This window comes from Osmia lignaria, chromosome 4 (genome assembly GCF_051020975.1).
Source record: "Osmia lignaria lignaria isolate PbOS001 chromosome 4, iyOsmLign1, whole genome shotgun sequence".
NCBI classification, from domain to species: Eukaryota; Metazoa; Arthropoda; class Insecta; order Hymenoptera; family Megachilidae; genus Osmia; species Osmia lignaria.
Window position 1 is genome coordinate 7,331,934 of NC_135035.1, and position 24,334 is coordinate 7,356,267.

Consider the following 24,334-nt stretch of genomic DNA (forward strand, 5'->3'; position numbering starts at 1 on the left):
CGTATCCGCAAGGTCTTTGCGGATATTCATAATGCTCTGGTTAAAGTGCGGCTCTTGAAATTATGGAATTTCACGTTCAATTTTCGCTCACCGACACGGTAATTCCATAGCAATAACGGTCTCGCGTCAAGAGTCTGTTACTAATCGACATCGAGCCAGCTATTTTGACGTTCATTGCAAATATTATAATCGTCTCGTGTAATTTACGTGGCTCGTTTAACCCTCTAATGCATTTGACCGCGTTCCAGCTGTGATGGTAGCTAGTAACGCGGTACCGTGATGTAATTGAATCGGCAAGAGACAAAAATTAAAAAATAATTTAAGTAATGTAATTGAAAATGTTAATATTACAAATTTTAAAGGCAGAGTGTTATTTTCACTGGGCTGTTCAAGGCGTTGAAGTTAATTTCTAAAGCACAGACAAATTTTAGATATTTTAACCGACTTTGAAAAAGGCGGAGGTTACTCGATTCGATCAATCTATATTTTTTTTCCCCCTTAAGGTTTCTTTTTAGAGTGCGAACCGTTAGACTCGTTAAAAGTTGAAATTTCGTGTGAAGTGGATGAAAAATTCATGCGTTATAGGGTTAATTGCACGTCACCGTATAATTTACGCTCTGTCAACGTTTCTTTCAGTCGACGACGATCGATCATGTCGAAAAATACGACAGAAAGTACGTGCGACGATGGGTGTCGAAAGTCGGGGAAAAAGGAACACCGCTGATAATGGAACGGTAGAAAAGAGGTGTGAGCACGAATTAAAGACTTGAAAGGTTGAGAACTACTTAAAACAAGTAACAGAAGCGAAACTTAGCAAACCGCGGTAGCACGTTAAATGGGTACATTAAGAACTTTATAGTTAATTCAGACGGTTTCAGAGCTGCCATTGCTTCCGGTAAATTTCACCGTATCCTTGTAGTAGCTTCATAAATGATCAACAAAGTGCATATCGCGTGCACGTGGATACACATAGACGTTTCCAGCAACTTTTACGAAGACTTGCCACATATATTATTAATTAGTTGAAAAACTTACGTGTTGGTGTATTGTGCTCCATGGAAAGTCAATTAATTAAATATATTTCTCTACGAAGTTGCCAGAAATATTCCCAGTTATTATCCCGGTAATATGCTACCAATTGGGGAATTAATATTCATTCGGAAATGAATAATGGTAAGTTCAATCTGACGGAAGGTCTTTCGGCATGAGTAACCTTTACTCCGTCCATTAACGACGACGAGTATGAAGGGAATCGTGCTAGAATTACAGACTGCTTTTAAAGCAGTCTTATTATATTACACCATTCGAAATTATTATAGCAGGACATTTCATAAGTAACGTCATTTTCACAAGTAACTTTAATTAATCCATAAACGAGGGGCCACCAAGATGGTAACAATTTAAATAAAAAAATTTTAATTCTTCCAGATGAAAAAATTTGAATTTCTAATTTTAATCAAAGTATCAAATTCCAAGTTTAATGTTCAAGAACGGGAAGTACGAATCGCGGCACATATTTTATTCAAAATTCACCTGTATATCCGTCTTGAAACATCCTGTATCGATTGAACGTTCAACGCGCCTCTGGCAACAGAGACGAAGATTCACTCCTGGAGAACTCTGCCAGAATTAGTTAAAAGGAAAGTATATATTCGTTTCGCGAAAATCCCTCGACGGATGACGACGCGTTAAAGTCTTTATGGCTGATTGAAATTGAAGCGACGATATTATTGCGTGAAGTAGAACCGAAACCGCGTTATACGAGAGGATCTTACGAAAAGCTATTGTGGCTGTTTCGAGGAAGATTCGATCCTTAACGATTTAGCGGTTGTGTGGAGTCCCTGTATATACGAGGACGGGTCTGACAAAGCGTCGATTACGCGAGGAAATGGATTCGCCGTGGGCGAAACGACGAAACATCACGTTGAGCGAAACCAAAACATTAGTGTTCGGTCTCATGTCGACCCAACCAAACGCACTGGGAACACCGTGAACAGGGTTTATCCATTGGTATTCCGAAGGGTTTAACAAAGGTTTTTGTATTAACCTATGGAATAAGTTTATAAAAATTCATTTCAGAAGAGACCGTAGAAAAATTCTATTAGGTTGAAAATTCAAAATCCCTGTGATTTCATGACAGAAAATTATTGTAAAATGGCACTTGTGATACATCAAATTAAAGCTTAAAAATTACTCTAACTCTTGATATTTCTAATATTATCAAAGTTATTAATTAAGAAAGAAGATTATTTCAAATTCGCAAAGTGAAAATTCAAATTCAATACCATGACAGTAGCATGTTAATTTAAAGCTTGAAATATAACGAAAATGATTACATAAATGGGTCATTAATATTTTTGATATAATTAAATGCTCAAACTATGAGTGTCTATAAAAATTTGTTCTTAACCATGAAAAATACTCACCAGTTCGCACCATCACGTTAAGGAAGATGGATAAGAGAAGGGTGGTAGCCCTGTATCCGTGTATTATGATCATCAGCCACCTCGATACGTTGAATCCCGCGTCGTGCCACAGACCCGTGGTCCCGTGTACCATATTTTTCTGCCTGGCGGTTGCTCGCCCAGCTTGCCGCCAATTGCCACCTCGTCGTCGCCTGGCCTCATTCACCGGCGTTCTCGGATTTAACGTAACCCGACGAGCACCGTTAGAACCCGGGCTTCGGGTTCAATCCACAGATTGAAAGCTTTCCCGAAGAGAGAGCTGCCACTTGTCGATGACGCGGCAAGAAACTCGATCCATCCGACACGAGCTACCGATGCTCGATATTTCCGAAAGACAAGGAACCTCTCATCGCATTCCCATTCGTCTGGCGCGATTGTTTCTGTCGCTCGCTTCTCGCCGATTGATTAACGCCGCCGGGGCGAAAGAGAAAACTTTCCACAGTTCCGTTGGGAAACGAACTGAATCCAGTATCAACTCTGTATCAGGCGTTAAACAGATCAATCCAGCCGTTAGATTATTGGCCGAGTTTACGTCATTGCTCGCATCCGGGTCGAATCGTTTGGCCACGAAATACGTCCTATCGTTAACGACTGGTATACAGTTATAGAGGGTCGTTGCCTGTTCGTCGTGAAACGAGGCTGGCTCGCGAACGACCACGATGAAACCTAGTTTCCCCGATCCTTTATCGAGATCCCGAAAGGTGAACGGGAGTGCATCGTAGGATGGCTTTGGTTCTGGCAAGTTGCTTCGTTCGAGACGTCGAAGCCTCTATTGTTCGACCTAGTCTATAGATTATACCCCTGGAAACGTAACAGGCAACGGGTCGAGTTGCTGCTTTTCCTGCGGATGCGTACACGGGAACAAACCCAGGAAGATACACGTGTCGAAACGCGTCGCGTAATAGGTTTGCTGTTCAAGGGGGATATTGTTGAAGTTTGCAAGACGAGTCGGTCGACGATATCCTTTGGCGGTGAAGTTAATAGCACGCCTCACGGGAAGGCAGTTTCTTGCCCGCCGACGCGCCGTCTCATTCAGCCTCGTTTCACGGATGTTCCTGGCGGTACGTTAGTCGAGTTCTGTACGTTATCAGAAATACAGGATGCTGTAGGCCATGGAAGCCAACGTCCCGGTTCTTTCCGTCGAGTGGCTTTCAACGTAGCCGTCGCTACTGTTCCGCACAGTCAAACCACGCTTCTACAGAAATCTCCGTTGCTTTCTCTCTTCCTTTTTTTAGCCGACAGCGAGCAGAGATACCGGCCGGGTAACATCCACCGTTCCGTTCCTTTACACGAGCACCGCAGCTTCTTCCTGCTTTCCTCCCGTTTGATATTCGCGCAATCGTGCGGAAAGTTTGCGCTTTCTTTGCCGAGCTTAAAGCTCGCCGACTTAATATATAACATTAATGTCACCGTTCGAATTCCTGCGCTTTCGTGGACGGTCGGTTTTAAACAAAAACGTCGCTCAAGCTGTCCGTATCAACGCGGATAACGAATCCTGCTTTCAAGTCTCGTAAGAACGACCGTCGTCAGTCGAATCGCATTGTCCTCCGCCGGTTGGTTTTTAATTGGAAAAAAAATGTCACCGCGTGATAGAGAAGGGTCCACGCGAGCTTGCAGAACTTCTATGGACAGGCTATGTAAAAACGTCACGGGATATTACGATGCCGATTCAAGGCTGGCGAAACACGAGGACCGTTTAAACGACACGACTAATATTCTGCCTTAAACGGGACACCCTCGTCTCGCCTACTTTCTCCGGCTGCTCGTTTGCCAACCGTCTCAACTGTTTCAAACCCGTCGTCGTCGACGTCGACGTCGACGCGGTCGTCGAGCGTTAAACGGAAGACAGCACCGTTTCTCGTCGAGCCTCTTTTCAGCGGTGCATTTTTCTCACTCGGCTGCACCTCGAGGACGCAGCTTCGCCTCCCGTATAACTGTTACGAGCGCGATGCGGCAGCACTCGGGACGCGTTGCGTCTCGGCAAACACGAAGATTTGCCAAAGAATTTCGCGGCTACACGGGTTTGTGGATATTGCGCAAGTTTGTGGAATGCTGGTTTGCGGTAACCTCGGCCAACAAGCTCGACAACTGTGTCTTTAGGCGAGCGAGTTAAAGCTCGCTGCCTTCAGCTCGGCCAACCCTATCCGCTTCAACTTCCTTCCTGGATCGTCCAGCTGCGCGCACGTGTACATAGATAACGCGTAACCACGTCCTTGTATATCGGTGTGTCCTCCTGGAAGATCGTCGGGATGGTTAACCAGCTCCTTTGAGGAATTTGAGCTGTCCCGTGCCGTTAGTATCCCCGGTTACAAGGGATGAACCGAACGTTGGCTCTCGGTTTCGGGATTATGGATGATTCGGTTCCTTTAAGGGCTGCCTCGTTCCCGCTTCTCCTGAAATTCGAGCAAAGTGGATATACAGTTTGCCGAGTGATCTCGTATAACCGCGCACGATACAATCGACCGTCGTAAAATTTTCAAGGTAAGCTCCTTTTTGTTTAAATCCGCTCGGAATCGTTCCGAAGTCGTTCGACGAAGTGATGAAACGGACCGGTCGAATTAGATCCGTAATGTCGAGGGCGTTCCCTTATCTCTACCGACGGTTATTCGTTTTAACGGAACTACCCTGGCAAAGGCCTCATTCAGACTCTCTTACACTCGTGTAGCCTCGTTCGAAACAGCGTTTCAGATCGTTACGTTAATTGAAAATGCTGAAAGTTCTGAGAATTGATGCGAAATTCATACTGTTATTGGTCGCGCCAGTGGGTTAATTAACCGCTGGTATTAATAAATAAGTGATTAAAAATAATCAATTAATTTGTGGCGAAAGGGAACGAAATCGTACTACCACAGTGAAAATACACGTATATGGTCAGACACGTTCACTGAATTTCTGTTAAATGGAACATCGATGGTTCGAAAGTATCCATGGATTATTAACAGAAGGATTAAGGGAATCTGTTGCTGGAAACGCGATTGTAGACACCGATCCTTCGAGAATTATAAAGTTTCGGAGATCCAGGACGGTGAAACGATCGGTACCGGGTAAAAAATCCACGTTGATCCGCTTGTATCGTCCTTTCGTTTCCAGCAGAGGAACGTGGCGTCAGCCCGTGGGAATTGGCAACGAGATACGAGAAACGCTTTCGACGATTCATCACAAGACTCTTAGGTACGAGTGGATAGAACGGTGAAATTTCAACTCGAACGTGCCCGTCGTAATGGAAGGCGACAGGGAAGGCATTTATTAAAAGATCATCACTTATTAGAGGATCCTTGGGGGAAACGAACGAATGGTAGGTACGGTAAGAGCAACGGCAACAGCAGAAACACCGACAACAACCGACCTCTTCGCGATACGTTTGTGAAAAGCGACTTTTCCTCGTCCACGAGAGCCCTTCTGCCAAGCTTTACCACGCGGAGCGTTAAGCCCCCGGAAGACGGCGCGAAATTTAACGAGCGACTAAGGTCGCGGCCAAGCCGGAGCAATAAAAAAGATGAGGAAAAACGAGAGCGAGGCAAACGGGGATATAAACGATGGGATGCGAGCGAGGTTGCAAGAGCAACAGCGACGACAGCAAAGCCGGTAGAACGGTAAGTCTGAAATGTGTGCGGGACACGTGGAAAGCGGCAAGTGACTGCTGTGAAATTGTTGATAAATGTTTCGACGTATCGTGATAAATCTTATCGTTCGCGCGATACAAACACCGGAGAACGCTGCAAAGTCGAGGGACCAAAAACACTTTCGAGGAAGAGAAAAACTCTCGTTACGTACACGATGGAACGAAGTTGCGACACTCTAATTATGTTGCAAAATAAATCTTCTTCTACACTATATCAAATAATAATTATTAGGTACTTTTACAGCGTTAACTCGGAAATATAATTATACTATCAAAATGCAAAGCTCGCCTTTTGTAATTGTAAACTTACAAAGTTAGAAGCAACCGAAATATTTATGCAAATGTACGAACATAGATTAAATACATTCTCGGTTTGTTCAGAAAGTTTCGTTCGAGTTGCTGGTTTTCTTGGTTGAAGATTTCGGTTTTCGCCATAATAGAACGGATCCACGGCGTGGCGCGGGGGGGTGGCATACAAGCGTTTCCTGAATCTTTCACCTGGCCGTTTAAAAGTTCCAGGCTAAGTGAAAAGGTTCGGTGCTTTTAAACTTCCATCTTGGAATACCCCGTGAAACGCAACGATGGATGGAATAATAAGCTTGCCAGAAAATATGAACCGATTCTTAATAAATCCCGCCCCGAGCTACTGACAGTGAATAACTACGATGTAACTCAATTTCCCTAAAGAATTAGGCGATCAATTTTCTTTTTCTTTCCCCATTCAACCGTGATCATGAAATTTTATTATTTTATTTTATGTAGTCTACGATGAAGTACCAAACGTAAGTGGCACCAGGGAACATTATTAATGATCATTATCGTTCGAGTTCAACGATGAAATACCGCAATCAGATTTAACAAAACGCACAAACGCCTTTGAACTCGGCCAAATTATATCTCGTAAATAATTCCACCCGAAACAATCGAGAAACTATTAATTGAAGCCCAAACACGAGTTACGAGATTGCGAGTGAAGCCGCAAGACGTTACGTATGAACGGGAAATATGGTGGATTACGGGTTTAGGATCGAGAGCGGAGGATGAAGTGCGGTCGACTTTATGAATACTAATTGGTATCCAGGAGGACATTTATCGGTAGAATTTTATCGGGTTTGTCGAACGCGGACCCCTCGACGTTGTTCATTGAAAAGGAACATCTCCCGGGTAGATCTATCACGGGGGGAAGTATGCCGGAAAAGCTTAATACGATGAAACAGGAGAGGCTTTGGTATTATGTAGAGAAGGCATCGAAGAAAGTCGAACGTTGAATAATGTAGATCCATCCTTCCCCCCCTAACGTTTTCGCATAAACACGTATCGTTGGTACGTGAACGGGATGGAACGGTTTGGCCTGGATTTGGCATCCGTACTTGGTAATTAAGTTCGCCTCGCTATGTACAAGCTCCCTGCTCTATCTACCCTCTCTGTTGCACGTATTCTAGCTGCGTTTCTCGTGGAACACGAAATTGCACCATTGCCGTGGCGATTAAAGTGCCGATAATCCTGAGCATCGATTTAACCTATGGCTCGGTATCAATTATCGGGTCAATCGTCGTCGAACGCCACGTCCTATTTGGCCACTTGACTGACCCGAAGACATTTAAAATGAAAATCGTTGCCCCTTTATCCCCGTCGGGACGTCGCAGCCGCTATATCGTGGCGTCGAGACGCTTCCACGATTTTTCCCTTCTCCCTACGACTTTTGTGCTTATTTACACATACGAGTGTTTATGTAATTTCGGAACGAAATTTGTTGTATTTTGTACCAACAACCGAACGAAACTTTCTGTCGGATGGTTCGTCCAGGGATCGTTCCAGAATCAAACGAAAATACGAACGAAATAGGATGAGGAATAGGAGGAGGAAGAGGAGGGGGAGGAAACGGTCTGGATTCTCGCGCGAGTTAATAACACGCTCGAACGAGGAGAAAAGTTGTGCAACGCTATTCCACGAAACGCTTTGTTTCTCGTGGCTGTCTGAGCCGCGAAGCTTTGAAAAAACATTTCTAAAGATCTTACACCGTGAAGAATATCATACGATGATGTTAAGTGCGAAGAAGCGAATTGTCCGTCGCGGCGGAATAAAAAGAAATACCTTTCCCGTGACGAGAGGAAGGGGCGAGGGGATAAAAAGGGGAAGAAGAAGGAAACATAAATGTAGCAACGCCGAGGCGCCAGCCACCGATCGAGATTTTTGCGAGAAACCGTTTCGGGAGGGCGAAACATTTTACGCTTGATATTCCTTGAAAGGTAAAAGTACTGTAAAATGAAAAATGACGTTTTATTAAAACGACTGAAGCGAGAATTTTCTTTCGGTAAATCGCTCGATAATTTCTCCCTATTCATGTTTTATGAATAAAATTTATATTCGTAACACGAAACCCGTGAGAAAACGTATTTATAATATTAGTTTAATATCAAATGGCAAATTTTGAAAAGTTGCAAGCGGAAAATGACACTTGTGAAGTATCAATTTAAAGCTTAAAAATTACTGAAAATGAGTACACAAACGTTTTATCGATATTCTTAATACGATGCAATCAATTTGCAGCTTAACATTCATCATTAGCGAATATTCCATTTTTAATTATTTATGTTTCAAAATGAAACTAATTAAGAATCACACATTTTGTAGAAATATCGATAAAACTTTAAGCTTCTACATTTCAAAATTGACTACTTAAAATACACCAATCCAATTTATTATTACACGTTCATTGTAATTAATTTGCGCGAGAATATTAATGTAAATTGTTAATATATTTTCAATTGTCTACGAGGAAGAGGATTAAATTTATTTGAAACGCAATAAAATTCGTTAATGGATTTATTCGCGTATCTGCAGTATTATCGCGATACGTACGATTACCATTATTTTCCGTTAAATCGCACTCGTTTTGAAATGATCGTGAAAATACAGAGCAATATCCTGTTTGTTACCGTGCTTTGATCGAAAGATATCGAGTCGCAGTTTCCGGTACGAGGATGGCAATTCTCTCTTTCAGTCGAAACCCGTGAAATTAGCCAGAATTTCAACCGCTCCGAAATTACTGGCTCAGAATTGCGAGGTGATCCGAGAGATTCGCACGAACCGGATCTCAGATTACCAAACGTACGAAGCGATCTCGTGGAAATATATTTTCTACGAGTCGTTCATCACTATTGACACTGTTATTGATCATAGCAGAAAAGCGTGGAACCGAAGAAAGCAATCAACGGGGACATTCGATCTGTCTCACTGACAAAGCATACACCAGTCGACGTCAACTATCAACGTTAACACCGATGAATTCCTTCGTGAATGAACCTTTCCGGTGTTCACCATCAGAAGTCAAAACGTTTCGCAGAAAAAAAAAAAAAATGATACTCTTATGACTGACCCTTTCCACTCTATTCGTAAAAAGTGTCATATAACCGATGGTACACGTTGAAATATGGGTGATTCCAGAAGAGATAGTAAATCGTGAACGGAGAATATATTTTTTTTCCCACGAACATTCTTTTTGTCCAATTCACTATGTTTTCACTTAATCAGAAACACGATTTGTCATACTTTCAATCACTTTCAAAAAGTGAAAGTTTTATTTTCTGTTGTAAAATTCATTGAAAGGCTATACCTACCTAGGTGATTCGAAGGTAAAAAAAATCACACGAAAGTTTTTTCATTTCGAGTGGAACATTCTCAGAAAGTTCTAATAATTTTTTTCATATAAAAATAATGAAAAATGGAAGAGGTACTAATCGATGTTCGCGAAACTTTCTTTTTCGGAGTCCTTTCGCGGTGACCACCCCCTTGCTCGAAGTTGAATTATTGAAGATTAGAAATTCAGGGATTTTTACATAATATGATAGATTACCTAGTTTCCACTAAAGTCGATTTTTGAAACTTCAATCTGTAATTTTAAAAAATCTAGTCGAAGTAAAGATCCGATTTTTATCTCCAAAATAAGTCTGCAAAGTTTAAATTGATGCAGAGTGGTTTTCAAGAAAATCTTAGTCAATTTATTCTGAATAATCAAAATTTTCGATTTCAAGGAAACGTTGAAAATCGAAAATCGAAAATATTGAAGTTTCTAGAACAGACTTCTGCGGTTAACCGGAAAGGTAGTCAAGAGAACCTGTTCCAAATGGATTTTTCAAAATAAACTTTCTTGAAGAAGTTTCGAGTGCAAAAAAATCTATCCCATACTTGCAACTTATTTCTTCCTGTAGAATCACCATTTTCCCTTGTACCACCAGTTGCACGGCACTTTAAATATTTCCAAACAGGTAATTACAAAATAATGATGTTAACTATACGTAAAAACACGAACGAATTAAGAAAGAGTAAGTCGCAGAAGAATTCTATCCATTGTTTTACGGGTAAACTAATTTCAACTCTGCCCGGTAAATCTCATTTCCTAACCCTTTCCACAGGTTTTGAATTAGCCGAAATTACGTTTGGCGCGTTCTATCGGTCGGCGATCTAGTTAACACGTTTGCAAACTAATTTTTGCAATAGAATTCGAATCGCAAACTTCCTTTCAACCCGCGTTACTTCGACAACCGCAAAAGACTCGTTTCACGCTGTAACGAGTCGCTTTGAGACGGAATAAACTTTCGTTGATTTGCGAAATTCACGTTGATTTAACTCTAATCCGGCCGTGAACATACTCTTACGCGCGATTTTATAGGTGCGAACAATTATTGGAAAACATACAGGCGAAACGAGTGGCGGGTAGCCAATTAAAGTAATCGTTTACGTGTCGGCCGATTCGGTGCCGATCAAATTAATATGCCAAATGACGCTTCCGATAACAACCGACAATTTATCGGCCTGTAATCGCAGTAATTATCGCCTCGTTTAATTGCCTCGTTGAATGATAAGTCCTTCTTCAGCTGTCACCACGAAATAAGGCTGTTCTTTCACGGCGGCTGCGAGTGGCTAACGAAGGAATAAGAAAGTTCGAGGGAGTTTCCATTATCGTGCACGAAAAAACAGAATTAATGAGTCCCGCTTTTCAAATTTTTTTTTCGCCTTCTCTCCCTCCCTTCCTCTCTCGAGCCGACTTCTTCTCGCAGCTTTTGCACGAGAAGAAACACGTCACCGGTTTTTGAGTTGTTTCCACGTCCACGTTAGGAGGTCGACGTAACAGTTTTTTTCGCGCGATTACCGAGCTTTCAAAGCGTTCCAAACGCAGCGAAGCAAATTTCGACAATCAACGAGTTCGCGTTTGTTTAACAAAGTTGCGCGAGCGCGGCATTCTTTTCTCCTGTCGCTAACGAACTGAGGCTCCTCGTAACGTCGCGATTTGTCGGCGGAAAATTAACTGCTTCATTAACCCTTCGCTCGATTGCACGAGATAACGCCCTCGCCCCGTTGAAAATTTATCAGGGCCAAGTTGGAAATCTAGTTTCGTCGAGTTTCTCGGCTCAAAGAATTAAAGTGAACAGACACGGCCACTCCGAACGTACGGCATGTAACGTAGTTACCACGAGACATTAAACGAAATTTACGGAATTACGCTTGTTGTCACCAACGAGAGACAGACACATTTCTACCAGACGGGGTTAGGTAGACGGATATCGCAGTGGGTGCGGACAAAAAAGATCCGTCCGTCTCGTACGTCCGTTCTTTCGGCCCCCTTTACGCAAAAACTTCTGACACTCGAGTGGAATTTCAGTAGAGACGGACGTTGTTACACAGACAGTCGCTTGTACTTGCATGTCCAGAGGTACAAGCCGCAAAAGAAAAGGGGAAAAAGTAACCTGTGTATTGGATGAATACTCGATGAGTTCCTCGACCGTAATAAAAAAGAAAAAGCGTATCAGCCGCAAAGGGGGAAAAAGTTAAAGGAAAGAAAAATATAGTCAATGAATCATGAGGTGATTCAAGTGATACGTTCTTTCATGTTTTCCACGGTCTCCCTGTCCGTTCGATTCGAAACCAATTCTTTCCCTTTTCACCCACCCCTCCGACGATTACACTTTCGGTCGAGTTTGATTTTTCGTGATCACTGTACCGTGGACTTGAAAACGACGAGAAAAAATGAAGAGGACGTCGCAAACTTACGTGCTGTCGCGACATTTCGCTTAGTAGACTATAAGATCGCTGCGTTGGACAGCAGAGACAGACGCGATGATGTTGACATCCCGCCGAGAACTTGTCGTCGTGCTTTAACGACCATCGAAGTTACGTTGTCGCCGTCGTGCCGAACGTATCATTTTCCAGCTACTTGACGCCAAGCTTGCCCGTCGAAGTTCACGCCTCGAGTGCACCCCGACCGAGCGCCAGTTTAATGACGTTCGAAAGATCATTAAACCGGGCTGCACGCTAATTGACCTGAAGGGAAGAGAGAGAGAGAGACAGAGAGAGAGAGAGAGAACGAATAAACGCGCACGACGCGATGAAACGAGCTTGTACGAAACGAGGAGGATAGGAGCGCGCGATTACGAACGATGTAACGAAGAACGAACTGGAAACAAAACTTCACCGCGGCGCGATGTTACGCTTGATACCGTGAAGTGGAACCGATAGTGCGGTTTACCGCGCTACGTAACGCGAGCAACGCGTGAAAAAAATCGCGCTAAACGGGACGAGAGACGCGTAGAGATTCAACCTCGAGCTCGTCGTGGATTGCACTGGCCGGTTCAGCCCTTACCGAGTCGAAGGGGTGGCGGCGAAAGCGAACGAGGAGAAGGGATGACACGGGGAAGGAGAGAGGGGAATAGAGGAGGATGAGAGGGAGAGAGAGGATCCGAGTGGTTGATAGCGCGAGAGGGAAGAGATGAGGGCGATGGAAGATGAAAACGTGGAGTGAAAGAGAGTCAGAGAATCAAGAATATACAGGGTGTCATGTAACTTCCGGTGCAACCAGAGAAACAGAGATAAAATAAAAGTGTAAAATAAAATAAAAGTGTAGAACAATAGTATTGAAAAGTTATATTTTCCTCAATTTTTAGAGGAAAATTTTGCAAGAATTCAGAATTATAAAATACTGAAAATACTGAAATTTGCTCCGGAACGAAACTACGTACAGAAATTACTTTGGTGCACATTTTCGTTTCCTTGTTTCATAGAGAATTTCAATTGCTTCAGATTATAACAGCAGTTACACGACACCCTGTATACTTAACAGCATCCACGGCGCTGAAAACCACCGCGGTATATTTCGCGGCTCTCCCACGAGCGAGGAAGGGAGAAAAGACTGGGAGAGCCGGTGGCCTCTACGAAATTAAAACAAAAAGCTTGGGGAAACACATCGTGTCGGCTTGGAACGGACTGGTACACACGGACTGTCGCTACACGCTCTTCTTCTCGTTTGGCCCCTTGCATCGCCGCGAAAGCTCCGCTCCGCTTCTTGCCCGTCGCGCGCGCACAGGCTTCTTCCTTTTTCCGCTGCAGCTAGCCGTTTGTTAGTCCTTTTTATCATTTATTACGCGTCCGCGTAGACATTCGACGTTGGAAATTACGCGACGACGACGAATGTTTTCTCGTCGCGTAGGCGGTCCCAGCATCGACGTCTCGTTCGTAGCCGCGATGCTCGGAGAATGGAAAACTAGAGTGGAATTTGATTATAAGACAGAAAGCGGAATTGTTTCCCCGTGTTATTACAACACGTAGACCGCTCATGTTTTATCTCCGCTTCAATCTTAATTCGATCATTCTGCGGCGATAGTTCTTGCGCTCGCCGCCAGATGGATATTCGCAACAACTTTCTCGCAAGTACTCGCTCCAACTACCCATTCTTGCATTCCCCGAACTTGTCCCGCGTTTAGGGCTGAGTTTACATTGTTGTAGTAAATGGATTAGTTAATCAACGGCCTTAGCCGTGGGAGCATGTACAGTTTCTTGCTAGATCACCGAAGTAAAGCTACGTTGGGCACGGTTAGCTCTCCACGGATGGGTGATCATGTATCGTCCGCACGTAAAACGAACGGGGATATAAAGGATAAAAAAAGCGTTTAGAAAATGCATATCAGGTAACGTATTATATGAACGCGCATGGCGAGGGGTGAATCGCGATTTGTCCGTTTCCGACCTCAAAATTTATCCACTTTGACGTTCTTTTCTCTCCACCCGTGACGCGAAACCGTCATGGATCTAGATGGTAATAAGTCCTCGTAACGCTTCGAGCAAAGTCGACCACGGGCCAGAGAGAAAAGGATGGTTTCGTATTTGTACCCGTAGACGAGCATCATCTTTTCCATCCGTTACGTTCAACCCTCTCGCGACATCGGCACTTCCATCGAGTTCGCGGTTAACCGTTCGAGTGCCACGTAGCACGATCCATGTCGAAAAGTGTCACCGCATCGCCAGACTAGGCCCACTGATAGAGCTATGGCGGTTGAATCGTACGAGAGGAGGAAATAGCTCCGAGAAAGAGATGGAAGGATCGGCTGGAAATATGTATGTACGTGTAAGCTTGTATTGTGCGGAGCGATAAATCTGAACGTACAACAGAGGAAAATGAAACAAATAAATAACAAGCAGAAAATTAATAGCTTCGACACGGTAACTTCGATGTGATTAATATGTGTATGATACTAATCCCTAGTTACCTACTCCATGAGGAACGTTATTAAGCACTGCTCGGGCGCGAAACTACCTCGCACAAGGTTTGCTTGTTCGAGAAAATATGCGACGTGTAAAAATAGAAACTTCTCAAACGACAAAAAGTTTGCTTATAATTGCAGTACAATGGATGTACGCGTATATTGTTCGAGTAATTGTACGAATACCATAGTTGTTTCCTGGATAACGACTGTAGCTGGCTTCAGTAGGGGGAGGGAAAACGAGTTTAACATAAAAAATATTTTTTCCCTGCCCTCTTAGAAACGGTTCATACGTTCTTTGACGCGCGACCGCGTGATTTAATTAGAAACCCTTTCAGCTTTCATGTCGATGAAAAAGCAACTCTCCAAAAAAGGCAACGCGCCACGGCAACGGAGATGCCTATGCAATTACAGAGCGTGTTTGAATTTTCTCCAAATTACTAGGCCGTGTTTCGCATCTCGCGTACGAGCATCCGGCATCTCTCTCCTCTCTTACTCCCTTACTTTTCCCTTAGGCGCTCTCTCGTATCCCTTTCCATGCCGCCTTTGAAATAAAAGTCGATCGAGTGAGCGCGGGGGCAAGCAGGCATCCACTTCGTTCATCGGCCGTAGATTTATTGCCGAGTTCGTTCTCTTTCACTGGTCCGTCGTGAATCGGGCCTTCTAACCAACGCTGTTAGGAATCGAGTAATGGAGAAAGAGGAAGAGAGAGAGAGAGAGCAAGAGATACCGGAGATAGAGGTTTAGACTGTGGACGAGAGAGAAGAAGGTAAGAGGACGAACACGCATCGCGTTCTAAAGCGTACACGAGCGTATATAGAGCAGTGGAAAAGGACACGGAGCCCCAACGAGTCGCGTCGCCGAAGGGAGGCTGTGATTAATGATAAGCCGCCACGATTCGAATTTCGTGGTAATAGGATAGCCCGGATATTTTAAGGATAACCCAGGAGACACGCTCCTGGATATCTCGTGCGACGCAGGCGCCTCCGCGCCGCCCCACCCAGTTGCAGGAATCCTCACCAACACTAACCAAAGGATCCACCAGTTACCCCCGAGGAACGTGAATCCGATGCTACTGTACGTGTGCAAGGATGCACGTGGTCATAAGGATGCCGGTTGAATTTTATTAACCCCTTGAACCGGTTATAACGAGATATGTAAATGATAAGACCATTATAATGCGTCACCTACTTATGCTTCGGATGAAAGTATGAAATATAGACTCTACGTCGAGTTTAAATTCCAAAGTGCAAGGTTTATTTCATCTGCTTACTTCTGTAAGACTGGATCTCCCATCGCCAAAAAGTCCATGATTTATAGCTGGCTCTTCATCAAGTGGTTCGCGTCGTTTGGGACATTCGAATCCTCTTACACTACTATAGGGTCATCAGGCAACTGTTCCTGTAACGTTGATTTACACAAAAATTAATATCTTTAATAATCGCTGTGTTATGTACGGTTGATTGCACCGAGTCAGGCACTACACGATACTATAACGTGTCGTGCTAGATACATATTATACTACTGTAACGGTCGAGAGTAGGGTTGCGAGTAGTGGCTTAAAGAATAGCGTGGATGGCAGTAGTATAAGTCAACGAGTATACTGGCATTCAATTTCAAGAGGCACGTAAGAGTCATGGAGAGCCTATTGTGAGATCACCTGCATACTCAGCAACTTCTTGTTACGTTACTTTATAATAACCAAATAAATATCAATATGATTCCGTAGAATCGATATAAGCAGCGATCGGAAGCAGCTGGTGTTCGCGCATTAATCATGGATCGGATCAACAAGGAAGTGAAAAAAAACTTGAACGTTGGCAATATAGAAAGAGGGGAAAGCCGAGGATAGGGATGATATTTAAAAGCTTCGTCGCTTATACGAATTTTCTCCTTGAACAAGCACAATCGGGCTGCGTTTTAACGTCTTGTTCCCCTTCACGATTTTATGGCTATTGCTTTATCCCCTTGTTGAGTTAGTTACCCCCTCCTTCTGACTTCCATTTTCTTCCGTCAAACGATCGCCCGTTGTCAACCGGGAAAACGGACGTAGCTCGATTAGCAAAAAGCAGCGGCTGTGGTGTGATCTCGTTAAATTCGGAGAGAAGCGGAACAGCCTGAAGATACTATGCAAACGAACTGTCCAAAGTGTAGGTGCGCACACGAAACGACACGCGGAAACGTGGCCTGGCGTTTGAACGTTTTAATTGTCGGACAGTTTCGAAAGTGGAATGCAAACGAACCGCTTAAAATACTTTCTACGATATAAGACACACTCTAATAATGGGTTTTTTCTTTTTCCTTTTTTAAACACACGCTTTTCCTTGTTTTAGCCTTAATTAAATTTGAGATAAATAAAGGTTTTCCAATTACAATGTGAAAAATAGGATATTTCATTAGGAACAAGGTTGACCCACGAAACAAAAGCTAATTTGAAATGTTGTTTTGAAAGATTTATAACATTCTTTTTGAATAATTGAAATGATTAAAGAGAAGTAACGTTCCGGTACAGGAATTCTGATAACCCGATCGTAATCTCCGATGCCTTAGGGCAGGTACGCACGCGGAAACTTGGCGAACTTATTACCGAGTGACCTAAAGCCGCAGTAGCTTAAGACAGATTTATCATTTCGGCGTGTGGCTTAATTAGAAATTCTAACAAGCTTCGGCAACAAATATGGCGCGTTTCAAAAGTTTCCCGAAAGTGAACCGCAAGAGGTTGCTTGCTTTCGTTTAAGAGATTCCATCTGTTATCCAGCTGTCCCTTATTTATTAATGTCGAGAAAACAATGGGTCGGTATATAGAGAAAATTTGCATGTAAATTTAAACAGCGCGACACGCGTATCGCGTTCTCTTTTCCTTCTTTCGTTCTTAATCGACACGAAAACTTGAACCGATTTACTTTTCCGAGATCTAATCGTGCGACGTTCTTTTAAAGATTACAAAATATTTCCTGTCACTTTTTATCCGGCATAAAAAGCGTGTCGGAGTAATAGCGAGCTGTCCAAAGCGCCGCTGTCGCGTCTCGAGGTATTCTTTTCGTTTTGCGGACGGATACGCACAACGCATTTATATTTATTACGTTCACGAGGATCTGGCCGAGAAAAAATAATGGTGGCACTTTAAAAAATCTTCGTGACACGTCCTCCGGGGCTGTGCATAATTCAAGAATTAAATGAAGTCCTGGAATTTCTTGGGTACTTCCATTTATTATTGGTTATTATTGCGGCGAATAAAACAAATCAAATTTCTCGTCGATCGTATCAAAGAGCTTAACGAACGGAGGAAATCTTTTTGTTACGAATAAAATCAATACCGCATGGGGAGGAGAAAAACTATGTAATTAAAAGTTCTATTAACGAGCGTAAATCGTCGGATGATTAAATATGATTGTGCGATTAATTCATCGTATAAGAATGTCCTAATAAAAATTAACGTACGACGCCTTTCACTTAAGTTGATACAATCGATCGTTACGATCATGGGATATTTCGTTATCATTTCTATCAAAACTCAGTACTTCTATTTTCGAACAAACACACGAGACATTCGAAGGATTTATCGAAGCTGGCTTGGTTGCCAGGTCTTTGGTTTCCCTGCTGTAACTACGCGGATCCCTTTTTTCCCTTCTGTAACCAACCGTCTAGCTTGCCTTGACGTAGATAAGGGTTTGAAATATTTTATCGTTACCTCTGATACACCAGCGTTGCAATTATTTTGCATAGGTCAAAGTTAAAAGTAACGTACCACCAAATGATCGGATACATGTAATTAACCCAATTCTTTGAAGATAATCAAGAGCTTCAGAGAATAAAAATGAAAATCGGTAATTACGGATTAAACTAGACTACTATAGAGAGGCGATATTTAATTACAATGGAAGTACTCAACAAATTTTGAGTTGAGAGAGAACGTGAACAAATTAATTAATTACAATACCTAAGTATATTTTATCTCTATTAGATAGAATTAGCTAATGTTTTGAAAATTATATCTTTCCCACCGAGGGTTCTTGAATTTATAAAGTTAGGGTATCCAAGAGGGTAGATCTACGGTGGTAAGACGAAATTTACCACCATACATATGGCACCATCTACTGTGTGGCGCTAAATTGGTATTTTGCTACGTTGATGTTTCAGAACGTGAGTTACCTAGTCTTATAAGGCGATGCAAGCGTCGAAACCGAGTCCGACTTCCGCGTCGGTAAAAAAGCCCACGTTTCACCGCAAATTAGGCCAAACAGAAACAGATTTAAGCGCCACCTCACGCTCGTGTGAGACAATACTAACGCGATCAAAATTTAAGATTAAAACTTTTTAAATTTTGGTTAATTTTTTATGAAATTTTTAACAAACTGTTTGTGAGAATCTCCTGATTAAGATGATACCAAACACGACATAGTTTTTGGTACTACAGTGTCATATTCTACGGCATTATATAAGTACTTACATAATTAAACAATACTAACCATGCATTCATTATTATCAATTTTCTTCCCGTAAAATTGTATTTGCAATGTGGTACACTTCAGAATCTGAGAGGCACAATTCCTGAAAAAAATATAACAGAGATTAAATACAAAAAAAAGCATAAATTTCGCAGCCAATTCGCTCGTATTATTTGCTGCATAATTAATAATTGTACCATAGAAATAATGATACAGTTATTAATTAGTCAGCAAATTATAACGATTGCCCAGGTCTCACCACGGGGAGGTTGCTGCGGGTGGAGACCCGCCCTACCTCATCCCATCCACCCTCCATTTATGCAAATTTTTATTTTTATTCAATATATCATCCTCTTGATGTACATTTGCAAAACGTTTCGACTGTTGTGCAAACGTTCAACAGAAGGAGCATTATCTTTATTCACTACCTGACTACTTATATTTTTCTTTCTTAATCCTACCTTACAATTTTTTCATTTTGATTACAGATCTGTAATTAGTAATATGCAATTGCATATTTGTCTTACATCTAAATATTAAGAATACGAGCGCTCGTATAATGACAAAAATTCGCTTAAATCTAAAATTTCCTTATTAAACTTAATTATATACATATTCAATTACTTAACCTAAGCGTCCTTAAAAATCTAAACAGACATAAACAAACACCTATTGTTTTGGTTGTCCTTACCACAATACTGCCTGAAATAAACTAAAAGGAATGAAAGATAATTTAAAAAAATAAATAAAATTTATATTGCCTTAACCATAGACTTATAACTTCCCTATATAAAAATCTAAAGGGATATAAACAAATACCTGTAATAAATTTGTTGGTACGATGATACTTATTAGAATATTTCCTGAAATAAACTAAAAAGGATTAGGTACAATTTGAAATCATTTTTATATCACTTTAGTTAATTGAATAACTTAACTCCATACTTCCTATGAAGATATTTCTCTGCAACAGAAACTGATTAATTGAATCCAGATAAAAACAAAAACAATTAATAGCTGGAAAGAAGATATATTAGTAACAATAAAATTTTACAAACATCAGAGTGGTTGTTAATAACTCGAAATCAATTTGATACGAAATATGAATTAAAAGCAAACTTCAGTACCAAAATAAAGAGAAAAAGATTTAGATAAATATATATTTGAGTTAAGTGATTTGAGTTAATAACATTAATTATTTCATTTTATTGTATTTAATATTCGTTGATTTCGCGACGAATAGTACCCAATATTGTAATTGAAACAACTGTCTTTTACTGCAATATATAGTACGTACAACCACGACTCTACTTGACTTTATTGCATTATATTATTCAATACACCTTTCAATGCAAATTTATTGTAAATGGAAAAACTGAAAAGAAAATCGCGAATGGACTTTGCTTTTCTGGAAAAGAATTTGAAAATTTATAAAAGTAATTTAATTAGCTTCTCCGTAAGCTTGAAACAAAACATCGCGATGAAAAATTAAAACTGAACAACTCGAACAACAATTATCCACTACTTTTGTTTAAATAAAGTAAAATAAAAATTTAATAAGCTATCTCGAATGAAGAAATATTCCTTGAAATAAATGATCACCAATCATCAAAAAATAAAATGAATTTCCATTTTAAATAAAACTTTGAATAAAGTTCTATTTAAAACTTTATCGTATCTAATAATATCCTGAAAACATTAAATTCATATATTATTTAACAGTATTTCCAATAACCGAACGCTCAAAATTTTCAAAATTAAAAAAAGGGAAGAAAAAAGATAGGGGCGGGGCAGTGGGAGGGAGGGTACAGGGGAACCTGAAAAGAAAACTTTTTGACTGCCCATAAGAGCAATCCCTAAGCAAACCCTATAAAACAAACCGAAATCACACGCAACACTAATTTCAAAATTGCAAACATTCTGAACTATGACAAAACATCGGCTGGCAACGAAGGGTCTCACGCCCCCTAGACTTACGCCAGACGCTACATACCACCCACCCCGCCTGGACGTCGTAACGCCAGGACAGAGTGCACCCCTTCGCTAAGAGCGCTACCCGCCCGTCCAACACGTTGCATCCAACGGTGTCAGATTGACGGACGCCCATAGTATAGACAAAAGGACTGCAGTTTAGAATATGGTAACATATTTTCATATGTACCGTATTCTAAATCTGCGCCTGCAAAGGCCTAGTAATGCATGGGTATATCTCCCAGAGATGGTGTTCACGGTCTTATGCCGCGGAATCCCTGACTAGCAATGGATTCCCACCGAATGTGAGTCATAGTTACTTCCACTAATTTAATAAATGCAAAAAAGTAAAAAATTTAATAACAATCGCGAATTCATTCGCAACACTAATTTCATTAATTATATATAATATGTACAAAAGCGTACGCGTGAAGGCTGCTTCATTATGCGCAACGCTAAGCTGAAAAAAAGAAAAAAAGAGAAAACGCGAACTGTAACGCAACACCACTCAAATCTACCGAATTTTGTAAGACGCAACACTAATCTAAAAAAGGGGTACAGCCAATCCAAGGCTGTACCACGGCAGCTGGTCCATAGCTGCCTTATGGACCATGGCAACTCCACTGGATTGTTTTTGGGCATTTCTAATGCAAAACGCGAATATTCATTACCGCAACACTAATTAGCAGGGAACTCTATAAACTAATGCAAAGCAATCGCGTATTTATAAGTTGCAACACTGGGAAACAATCGCGCTAATGTCATTCGCAACACTATTTTTAACAGACATGCAATTAAAATGCAGAAAAGGGGGATTCTCAAACCGTGAATTTTTTACTCGCAACACTAATTTCATTAATTATATAATATGTACAAAAGCGTACGCGTGAAGGCTGCTCCATTATACGCAACGCTAAGCTGAAAAAAAGAAAAAAAGAGAAAACGCGAACTGTAACGCAACACTACTCAAATCTACCGAATTTTGTAAGACGCAACACTAATCTAAAAAAGGGGTACAGCCAATCCAAGGCTGTATCACGGCAGCTGGTCCATAGCTGTCTTATGGACCATGGCAACTCCACTGGATCGTTTTTGGGCATTTCATCGTATATCGCAACTCTAATGCAAACCGCGAATATTCATTATCGCAACACTAATTAACAGGGAACTCTATAAACTAATGCAAAGCAATCACGTATTTATAAGTCGCAACACTGGGAAACAATCGCGCTAATATCATTCGCAACACTATCTTTAATAGACATGCAATTAAAATGCAAAAAAGGGGGATTCTCAAACCGTGAATCTTTTACTCGCAACACTAAAGCAGTCAACATTAAAAAGCAAAACTCTCAAAAATCTTAAAGCAATCAACATTGAAAAGTTAAATTCTATTTTAAAACAATGCAAGAAAGAAACGCGATATTTAAAGTTCGCAACACTAAATGAAAATCGCGATAATCATGCATGCGCAACATTAAATTGAACCGTGATCGATATTCATTCGCAACACTAAATTGAACCGTGGTCAATATTCGCAACACTAAATTGAAAACGCGATTTGCCCAAAATCATGGGGGTCACGGGCCCCCTCTTCTCCTGAAATTACAAAACTACAACTACAGGCAAGCACAGTGACAAAGTAGTAACGATAATGATTTCCCATCCTTTTTTGCAAAAGGATGCAAAATCATTAATAGTTCCCCTCTTGAAAGACAGTTTGTCGGGGCGCTTCGGCATATAGCCTTTTCTTTCTTCGGGCGGTCCACCCACCTGAAACTTATATCTAAAGCTCGAGACTTGCAAATTCGCAAAACAGAAAAAAAACAATCAACAAAAAAGAAAAATCGCGAAACTCTAATTGACACGTGGACGAAAAAGGACTTTATACATATAAGTCGTTGTTCGTGCACACGTGCCGTGCTCGAGCAGAACTTGTGCGTTTCGTGCCATCGCGATCGCGTATGACGACGCCAAGAAAGTCGCCAAAAATTTGAAAAATTGTACAGATAGAATCGAAGGCGAACGGCATACTCCGTTCGTATCGATAGTATCGTCAATTCTTCAAATATATTCCAGGTACAGGTTGATCACGCGAAATCGCGCCTACCCGACCAAGAGACTGTGATAACCTGTCCCGGCCCTACCTTCTTACAATCTATCACACACACCAGAAGGTATACTACCTACCTACCTAACGCTATATTTAAAAAAGGCAAAATCACATTCTCACAAAAATTCATTCCACGACCCCCATACACTCCACCCGGGCGCAAGAGCCTAAACTAGGGAGAACGTCCCGGGACGCCTCCGTCACCCGAGTTTCATCTCACATCACACTCTACGGTACGTACCATTTTTCACTGAAATCGTCTGGCAAGGCTAGCAATCATTGCGTATAATGATAATTACAAAATTTAATTAACTACTTTGATATAGAATATTTCATAATAATGGTAATAATCTTGGTAATAGTAATGGTAATAATACTATTTGGTTTGTACGTTCATTGTACATCTTGTTGAATAAAATATTATTTCAAATTAAAAGTTAAATAAAAAAGTTATTAAACCGACGCAATCCCACAGCCTAAAAACACACACACCATATGTGGAAATTACGTCGTGCACGATATACTAACACAATGCCAGCCGCTTATTAATTATTATTCTTATGAACTAGGTCATCGTGCCCATTGCCTCTACCCATCCAAGTAGCACCTGGGCACGTGAATGGGCTTTGGCAATAAACACGGAAGGGATTAAACCTGAAAATCCTGATCTACAAACATGATTAATACATAAACATCTAACGGGCTAATATTTCACTATTTTAATAAAAGTGACTCGACTTTGTAAATATAAAGCTTTAAGAACAAATACTGAAAAGTAAAATAGAGCAACTATGACGCAAACATGGTGCACTGCTAATATCAGCTGGCAACGAAGGGTCTCACGCCCCCTAGACTTACGCCAGACGCTACATACCACCCACCCCGCCTGGACGTCGTAACGCCAGGACAGAGTGCACCCCTTCGCTAAGAGCGCTACCCGCCCGTCCAACACGTTGCATCCAACGGTGTCAGATTTGCGGACGCCCATAGTATAGACAAAAGGACTACAGTTTAGAATATGGTAACATATTTTCATATGTTCCGTATTCTAAAACTGCGCCTGCAAAGGCCTAGTAATGCGTGGGTATATCTCCCAGAGATGGTGTTCACGGTCTTATGCCGCGGAATCCTTGTAACTAATTTGATTAATTAAATAATACATGGGATTGAAATTAAAAACC

At 41.5% G+C, this 24,334-nt stretch overlaps 1 protein-coding gene across 4 annotated transcripts in view; it reads right to left on the reverse strand.

Annotated features, from left to right (window-relative positions):
- The window catches only part of LOC117603266 (hemicentin-1), a 43,120-nt gene extending 23,076 nt beyond the window's left edge, over positions 1-20,044 (reverse strand). Inside the window, exons 1-3 of one of the 4 annotated variants that reach the window (XM_034322247.2) lie at positions 19,091-20,044; positions 15,895-16,022; positions 2,427-4,858 (exon numbers count right to left, since the gene is read on the reverse strand). In XM_034322247.2, the coding sequence (XP_034178138.1) occupies positions 2,427-2,559 (133 nt within the window). In that variant the 5' untranslated portion in view covers positions 2,560-4,858; positions 15,895-16,022; positions 19,091-20,044. Of the gene's footprint in view, positions 1-2,426; positions 4,859-12,138; positions 15,858-15,894; positions 19,055-19,090 lie in introns of those variants that run through there. The other 3 variants (XM_034322248.2, XM_076688063.1, XM_034322246.2) reach the window with 3 other exon arrangements.
- Positions 20,045-24,334: the final 4,290 nt, after the last annotated feature.